General features: G+C 36.1%; 2 protein-coding genes across 2 annotated transcripts; one reads left to right on the top strand and one right to left on the bottom strand.

Moving 5' to 3' along the window:
- Positions 1-370: 370 nt before the first annotated feature.
- Positions 371-1,516, top strand: LOC148771191 (uncharacterized). The gene has a single exon (XM_088817527.1). It carries the CDS (start codon positions 371-373, stop codon positions 1,514-1,516), a length of 1,146 nt encoding a protein of 381 aa, XP_088673653.1.
- Positions 1,517-3,237: 1,721 nt separating this feature from the next.
- On the bottom strand, positions 3,238-7,126 carry LOC105973318 (putative late blight resistance protein homolog R1A-10). The gene is made up of 2 exons (XM_088816929.1): positions 4,313-7,126; positions 3,238-3,544 (listed from the first exon to the last, which is right to left on the bottom strand). The coding sequence occupies exon 1, from the start codon at positions 7,045-7,047 to the stop codon at positions 4,345-4,347; it is 2,703 nt and encodes a 900-aa protein (XP_088673055.1). The 5' UTR covers positions 7,048-7,126; the 3' UTR covers positions 3,238-3,544; positions 4,313-4,344.
- Between the last annotated feature and the right edge of the window lie 1,161 nt (positions 7,127-8,287).

The following is an 8,287-nucleotide window of genomic DNA, read 5'->3' as shown; positions in this document are numbered from 1 at the left end:
TACTATCGATAAAGATCTACAAATCCGAATCTAATGTCAATTCAATATTCGCTAACCCAGACACTAAAATACCCTAACCCCCGTATCAAGTGTAGTTAGAGTCTACCCACAGGTTCGACGTCTCCGTTCAGAACCTGATATTAAGAGAGCATTTAGGTCAAGTTCTTAAGGGCTACACGAGGTGCATCACGTCTCCGTTTCCACAACCCGAGCTATGTTTTCCTAAAACCAAGTTTATATCCGAATTAGTCAGCTGAAGTGCGATTTTTCATTATCATCCAAGATAAGAAAGCATACTGCAGCATGGCCGTGTTTTCAGGGTTTGATTTGTTATGTTATGCATCTGGCATTAGAGAAATTGGATCAAGAGATGGAGTCCCCGGCGATGCAAGATCCGAGTATTTGCACACACTATCTTTGGAATACTCATGGGCTCCCACGCGCGTGCAAAATTGTGCAGAAAATGGAAGATAATGACACGTTCGTCATTTCAGACTTGCATCCATTCTCGAGTACCGTGGCAGTTGAGCCTTTGGAGCTACCTGAGTATCAAGTAAACCGAGAGGAGATTGTGGATAGACAGATTGATGACCTGAATTGCAATTTGAAGAAGATGAATTACATGAGTAAGATAAATGCCGTGGGTTCATTGCGTGGCATCGTTTATCCGTCTACGTCGCATCTGTCCGAGCCATCATTTGTTAAGACCAAAGGACGACCAAAGAATAACTCGACAAAGAGAGACCCTTCCGGATGGCAGTATCATAATGACGAAGAGACAATTAAGTCGTCTTGTGGTTCCAACGGTCACCAAACCTCATCTGGTGCAAAGATTCCTAAAGCAAAGGTTGAGAGAAGCACTGATGGAACGCCTCAATCGAAGATGAAAGGTCGTGGTTCTCGTATTCCCACACAAGAATTTGCTGCCCCTACAATACCTGCACATGAAGTAATCGACTTTTATTCTTTCGTGCCCAGATTTATGGTCCGTCTTATTCAAGATTATGTTAACGTGATGGCGGATGGCAACTGTAGGTACCGGTGTGTTGCTCAAGCCGTGTACGGGGATCAAGAAAGATGGCCACGAGTGAGAGGGGAGTTGCTTATTGAGTTATACGAGCATGCTAATGTGTACACGGCGATGTTTGGCAGTACCGGATACGTTGAGGTCATACGCAAGTGTGACTGGACCTCAGGACCTTGTCCACAAGCTTATTGGATGGACATGAATGAAATGGGATTGGCTATTGCTACCAGATACAGTGCATTAGTGGTACTTTTGACTCAAGTAGGGAGTATGACTTACCTTCCTATGTTTGGCAGTGGTCACTTATCATGTATGATTGTTGTGACATTGCACAACAATCATTTCATGTTTGTTAATTTGGTCGCGAATAGTCCTCTACCACCAATCCATCCGGCATGGGTACACCATAGAGCTAAAAACTTGAGGCACTTACTCAAAATGTACAAACCCCGACTACTCTTGTACGAACAATTAAAGTCTGGTCGGTAGTTCAATTTGTAGTTGTATTTGAATTCTAGTTCAATTTGTATTTGTATTTGAAATTTTAGATCAATTTGTAGTTGTATCTGAAATCTAGTTGAATTTGTATTTGTATTTGAAATTTAGATCAATTTGTAGTTTTATTTGAATTCTAGTTCAATTTGTATTTGTATTTGAATTTTTAGGTCAATTTGAGTGTCTGAAATAAATTGGTTAATTAAAAAACAAATCAATTAGTGATTTCGTACTGAATTTCACGAAACATTACATTATATTTCGTGGAAAAATCTACGAAATATGATGTACTATTTCGTGGAAAACTCCACGAAATATGATGTACAATTTCATGTATTAATACACGAAATACACGATTTTTTTCAATCTAACAGTTTCGTCCTTCGTGTTCTATAGCAATAAACACTTATATTTCGTGTAACAATACACGAAATTATTGAGTGGATTTCGTGTAATAATACACGAAATAGCGGGCGAATTTGTTTTTTTTTTTTTGGGAGAGTTACAAATGAAATAAATCGCACTGCAAGGCGGTAAAAATTGCACTATGAATAGCATTTCAGTAAAAGAAAGGGAATTTTTTTCAAAAAAATAATTAGGGCAAATTTTACTTTCCCCCTTATACTTTGGCTCGGTATCACTTTATCCATTCTATTCTCGATTGCATCGATTTGACGAATTGCATTTGAAAAATTGTCTCAATGTGGCCCTCGTTGTTAGTTGTCAGATATTTGACCTTAACACCGTTTGGTCTAGATCTCTGAAATTACAAAAATGCCACCCCTCCCAGTTTAAATAATTATTAAAAAAACAAAAAAAGGAAAAAAAATCAAGAGAACGAGAAAGCATAGTCCACGACGGCAGCCACAATTTATTTTTATTATTTTTTATTTTTTTAATAATTATTTAAACTGGGAGGAGTGGCTTTTTTGTAATTTTCAGACCTTAGACCAAACAGTGTTAAGGTCAAATATTTGAAAACTAACGGCGAGAGCCACATTGAGATAATTCTCCAAGTACGGGGGGGGGGGGGGGGGTGCAAATAGATGCAATCGAGTGTAGAAAGGGATAAAGTGATATCGAGCCAAAGTACAAGGGGGAAAGTGATTTTTTTACCCAAATAATTGTTTAAATTGAGTCGAAGTCAAAATGTTATGTCGATCCCATTATGTATGATATAATAACGTTAAAGTCCCTGTGATATTCGTAATTGCAACCACCCCTGATGTTAGGATTTCTAACATTCGGTTAATTTCAAGGAGTGTTTGGAATCATCAATAAACTCAATGTCTAAATACCGATTGTGGTGGTCGGTATATCGGCCGCCATATCGGCATCGGTTATAAACATGTATGATTTTGTTGAGGCGGTTTGGAATATGTTTTTTGACAACGAGCCGGTTTATATCGGTTCAATCTCCAGAACCAAACCAAGTACTACCCCCACAACTCGTAACTCGCAAGAAGAAAGAATTTGGTGATAACTCAGAACATGAGTTTATGCTTTGTTATTTTTATGTTAATTGTTGATGCGAAGGATTTGCATAGTACCATCATATACAAACAATTAATCCAAAGCATCCATAACATTCATAATAATCAAGTACAACCGTTGCAAACTATTTTTTCCGGAACATAATATCGGTTTCTCCACTTCAAAACCCTGTGTAAAATTTTAAAAGTGAAACTAAAAAAACACATAAAACTCCGAATTAATAATCACACAACATTGAAATTAAAATTATCTTGAAATAGTAATTACAATCATTGTCCTAAATATCAAAAAACAATATCTCAAAGTTTTGCACACATTATTGCAACATCCAATTGATAAATTGAATGATAAATAGCAATCCAATCACCACAGATATTATCGCAAACTTAAAATAAAAATAAAAATAAAAAAGAACAATTATTTTTCATCATATTGCATCAAATCATGAGCTGTCTGAAAGATCACGTTCCTGTATTTTTCTTGGAAAATTCTTCAATTCTTCATTTGCTCAAGTTCAGAGGCAAGCCTCTGCATCAATACTTAGAAAATTATAAACTTTACAAGTCAACTAAAAAAAAGAAGAAAAAAATACTTCTACTTAAATATTATTTAAATTAGAGCTTCTATGATAGATGTCTAAATATTATCAAATAAACACATATTACAATTAAAAAAATATATCACTTATACAGACTCACGAAGCTAGAAATTTGTTATAGGGTTTGGGTGAGCTTAAAATTTTCAATATTGGTTCAGGGCAGAGCTCCTGAATTTTGTTAGGATTATTTGCCTAAAGTAGTACAAAATAAAAATATAAATAGACGTTAATTTAATTCCTTAAAGTTGCATTTTAAAACATTTCAAAATATAATTATGTTAACTCCTTACAAATTACAATTGGCTCAATCGAGTTTTAATTACAAAGCCTCACTCAACGTTCATAATTATCACATTGTGCAATATACTAGATATCTATGATATTCAAACATATATACACACAAGCACGATGAATTTTATTTCTAAACATCAAACATTAAGCACATATTGATTATCAAAATCATAAAAATCATTGGGCCTTAATCGGATCGTGTATTTATCAAAATTAACAATTTTCACCTCAAACAACTAAAATGTCAACAATGAAGAGAGAGAGAGAGAGAGAGAGAGAGAGAGAGAGAGAGAGAGAGAGAGAGAGAGAGAGAGAGAGAGAGAGAGAGAGAGAGAGAGAGAGAGAGAGAGAGAGAGAGAGAGAGAGAGAGAGAGAGAGAGAGAGAGAGAGAGAGAGAGAGAGATTACCTCAAACATTTATGGAGTAGTTATCTTGGTTGTCATGTGTGGATGCTCTCATCATCCCATGAAGAACGAACTCGGAGGACTAGTGAACTTTCGTCACCATATTTGTCGTCCCAATCCCTTTTTAGGTTCTTTGCACATCTCACAACCATAGGATCGCAATCAACTATTTCAATCTCACTTAGTAATCTATTGAATGTCGTCACGGGGATCTCTATTAACTTGTAGCAATGTACGATGTCAACCAACATAAGCATAGGCATGCACGAATCACTTTGAAACGTCCAATGCTCCAGATCAGTGTCTTCAATAGTAAGAGATATAAGACTTTGGAATTCGTTGTCATGAACTTCCCATGTTGGGCCTCTAAAGGCAAAGCATTCCAACTTCAAATATTTAAGATTTGGCAATGCCGAAATCTTGCTCATTTCTTCCCACTTATAGCCTAAGCCTTTCAAAGTTAACTTTGTAAGACTTGACGGAAATTCTGAAAGGGGAGCGAGTGGGGTGACAACCTCGGTAAAAAATATAGGATTCGCAATGGCACAATTAAGTATTTTCAGTCGAGGGAGATGGGAAATATGATCAAAGATGCCCAATGGTTCACAAGCATCGGGAGCCAATTCAACTTGGATCATCAAAAGCTCTAGGTTATGGATTTTTTCGAAAACATCTTTCGTACAACTTTGATGGCTCACACCAATAAGTTGTACGAGGTTTGGTAAGAGAGACCCTTCACAAGGAGATGGCAGGTCTCTTCCCACGATTTGGAGGGACTTCAGTTCTTTCATTTTCCATATCTCAATAGGCAGATACGATAAAGTCGCATCATATTTTTTGATACTCAGGCGTCGATCAACAATCATGTACTCAAGGTTCGAGAGTTTAGATATGGAAGGAGGGAGGCTTTGATCATAAACGATGGCAAGGTATCTTAGTTGAAATAGTTTCGCCACTTCCATTGGGAACTCGATGAATATTATTCGAGCTTCCAATATCTTAAGCAACCTTAGATGTTTCAAATCCATTGGTACTGGATACTTATGATATGGACCAGTACATAGGAGAGAGCGTACCGTTGAAACTTGTGCAATTGAGTCACGCACATCTTTGATGGCAAATAAAATACTATTGCGAATGGCCAATCGACGCTGGTTTTTGATATCCTCTGATAAACCATCGACAAGACCATTTAAGGCATATAAAAACTTGGTCTCGACAGCTTCTTTGTTACACAAGTACCAAAATGATGAGTGGAGACGATAACGACATATTTTTTCATCATACATGACAACATTTTGGGAGTAAAGCTCAAACAAATAATAGCTAGCCCCATCCGTGAAAGTCGTGACCATGCCTGGGTAGGTAGCTGTTTCCGAGTCACGAAACCCTTCAACACTCCACAAGTTGATCATGTCATACAATAATATCATATGATTTTGTGGGAAAGCTCCAAGGTAGAGAAAACATGCTTTTAAATGTTGATCTAAGTAGTCGTAGCTCGGGTATAGTACTGTTGATATTTTAGCATATGCATCCTTGTAGACTGAATCTTGTTTATCATCGGCTACCTTGTTCCAGTACTCTGTCGTCTTCTCTGCTTTGGATAAAATGTCGGCAACTGTAATGATTGTAAGGGGAAGACCTTCACAGTTCTCGGCAATTTTCTTTCCAGCTCTCTCAAGTCCATACGAGCACGATTCTTCACCAAACAACTTTTGACGAAGAAGATCCCAACTTTCTTTCTTATTTAAGAATGGTATGTTATATTTCTTCCATTCTGCTATTTGTTGGAGCCTGGTCGTCAGCAATACTCGACTTCCATTATTGTCTTCTGGAAATAACTCTGTCAATTCAGAACAGAGCTCTCTGTTCCATACATCATCCAACACGATCAAGTATCTCAATTTCTTTAAACTTTGGTACACCATGTTTTTCAACTCAGCTAATAATACTAATTCATCTCCATTGAGAATATTTGTTTCTTCAATGCCAGGATTCAATTGTTTTAGAATATCAACCAAGATGTCGACTAATCGATACTTTGGGCCAATTTTGACAAACACACGTATGCTAAAATGACTCGCAATTGATGGTTCGTGAAAGAGTTTCTTGGCAAGAGTGGTCTTACCAATACCTGCCATTCCACAGAGTCTGACAATCATTCCTTTGGATTGTGAGGAATTTTCTCCAAGCTGATCTTTGATTCTCATAAATAGATCAGATAGCCCAACCATGTTGGACTCGTTTCCATCAAAAGCAATTCTTGAACGGACCGCACAATCATCTTCCTTTTCTTCGGGCGAAGGGTTGCATAACTCATGAGCGTAGGCCTTGTTCATCTTGTTCGCCGTCTCAATAAATGAATCGATATCTTGCTTTATTTCCTGCACATCTACTGAGAACAACGTTAATGGTGGATGATTAGTGGTCTCTTCTTCTTTATCTTCTTCTTTTTCTTCGGATTGTGAATGGAACTGATCTGCGACGTGGAATTCTAAAACATCTTCAAATTTGTGCACCGTATCTATGATTTCCGCCTCCAAAGTTTTGACCATCTTCATGTTAACGGTGCTCCTCCTCGTGTTGAATTGTCTGAGAGCTTCTCGTAAGGAACGAACCTCCTTGTAGAGAAGTTCTATGATTTGTGGGGATGAATTTTTAGCAATTGAAATATGTGAAGAATTTAAAAGGCGATCAATTGTTTGCTCAAGAGAAGACACAGCAGCATAAGCCATCTCTCTCTCTCTCTCTCTCTCTCTCTCTCTCTCTCTCTCTCTCTCTCTCTCTCTCTCTCTCTCTAATATGTCATATAAATTTCATCTCACTGGATGTTTGGGACAATTATTCTTCGTAGGCATTTGTTTGTGAAGTTATTCCTATCGCCAAAGATGTGTGGCAAAGTAGTCAACCAAATAACATTTTATTTAATGTGCATGCAAGTATGGGAAATTTCAAATTTGGGGTCGCTTTCCTTGACACGAGATCACTAATTGATTTAGTATTTTAGAACTCCAACGCCGTTACTTCTATGTTACATCCGATGAAGGTTACACCAGGTGAATTTTTACCGTTGATCTACACACACCAATATGAATGTATGTGTGTTTGTGTGCTTATGAATGGTAAAGATCTACCCGGTGTAGCATAGTATAAGCCGAACTCCAAGTTATTTTAAATACGTATTCCCATTTTTATGTAATCTTTTGATTTGATTACTCAACTAGGGAAATTGGAGAGTTAGATGTTATACCTGATTATTTACACTAAGGGAATTTCAATCGTATATCTAATTAAATAATCACTCACTAAGCACATATACACATGGGTGTATGCAATTATTAGTAGATCTATAGTTGAAATCCAACCGATGTAAATAAACTAGGTGTAACATCTCATTGAGAAGGTATTATACATAAATATATTATTTAAATTTGGCTATCGCATTTATACTATTTTAAATATTTTTCTATATAGACTGAATTGTGATGATATTTATACATGGTTTGCCGTGAATAAATTCATGACAAATCCACTTAATTAAGGTAATATTCAATTTTCTTTTTTCTTTTTGTTTTGAAAATAAATCCAACCACAAAACTTATTACGATTAATGAAAACTCTATCATATATAAAAAATGGGGTTATTATGCATATGTTTTTGACCAATCACATTTATTATTTTAGGTTGAGGTGTTATATTTTTTTCATTAATAAGTCCATCACTTTAATATGTATTATGAGTAACTTGATGTTTATAACAAAATTACCCTTAAACCTTTCAAACCAGTACCCCTAATTTAATTCTAATTTCGACAAATTTTCTTTTTGAATTTTGACTTTTCTTTTCAATTTTTTTTTTCCATTTTTTTATTACTATCTACGTAATAACATTAATATCTACTATTGTAATCGTACTTTAGTTGACAGATAATTACTGTAAACACAATAATATTACTATCACTCACATCAAAATTT

This window comes from Erythranthe guttata, chromosome 4, assembly GCF_056151865.1.
Source record: "Erythranthe guttata isolate IM_541 chromosome 4, IM_541, whole genome shotgun sequence".
Taxonomy (NCBI): domain Eukaryota; kingdom Viridiplantae; phylum Streptophyta; class Magnoliopsida; order Lamiales; family Phrymaceae; genus Erythranthe; species Erythranthe guttata.
The sequence above is the reverse complement of the archived record's forward strand: the minus strand, read 5'-3'. Positions and strand labels throughout refer to the sequence as shown.

What these genes read in the sequence shown, in the direction of transcription:
- LOC148771191 (XM_088817527.1), top strand. Translation starts at nt 371, where the DNA reads ATGGAGTCCCCGGCGATGCAAGATCCGAGTATTTGCACACACTATCTT.
- LOC105973318 (XM_088816929.1), bottom strand. Translation starts at nt 7,047, where the DNA reads ATGGCTTATGCTGCTGTGTCTTCTCTTGAGCAAACAATTGATCGCCTT.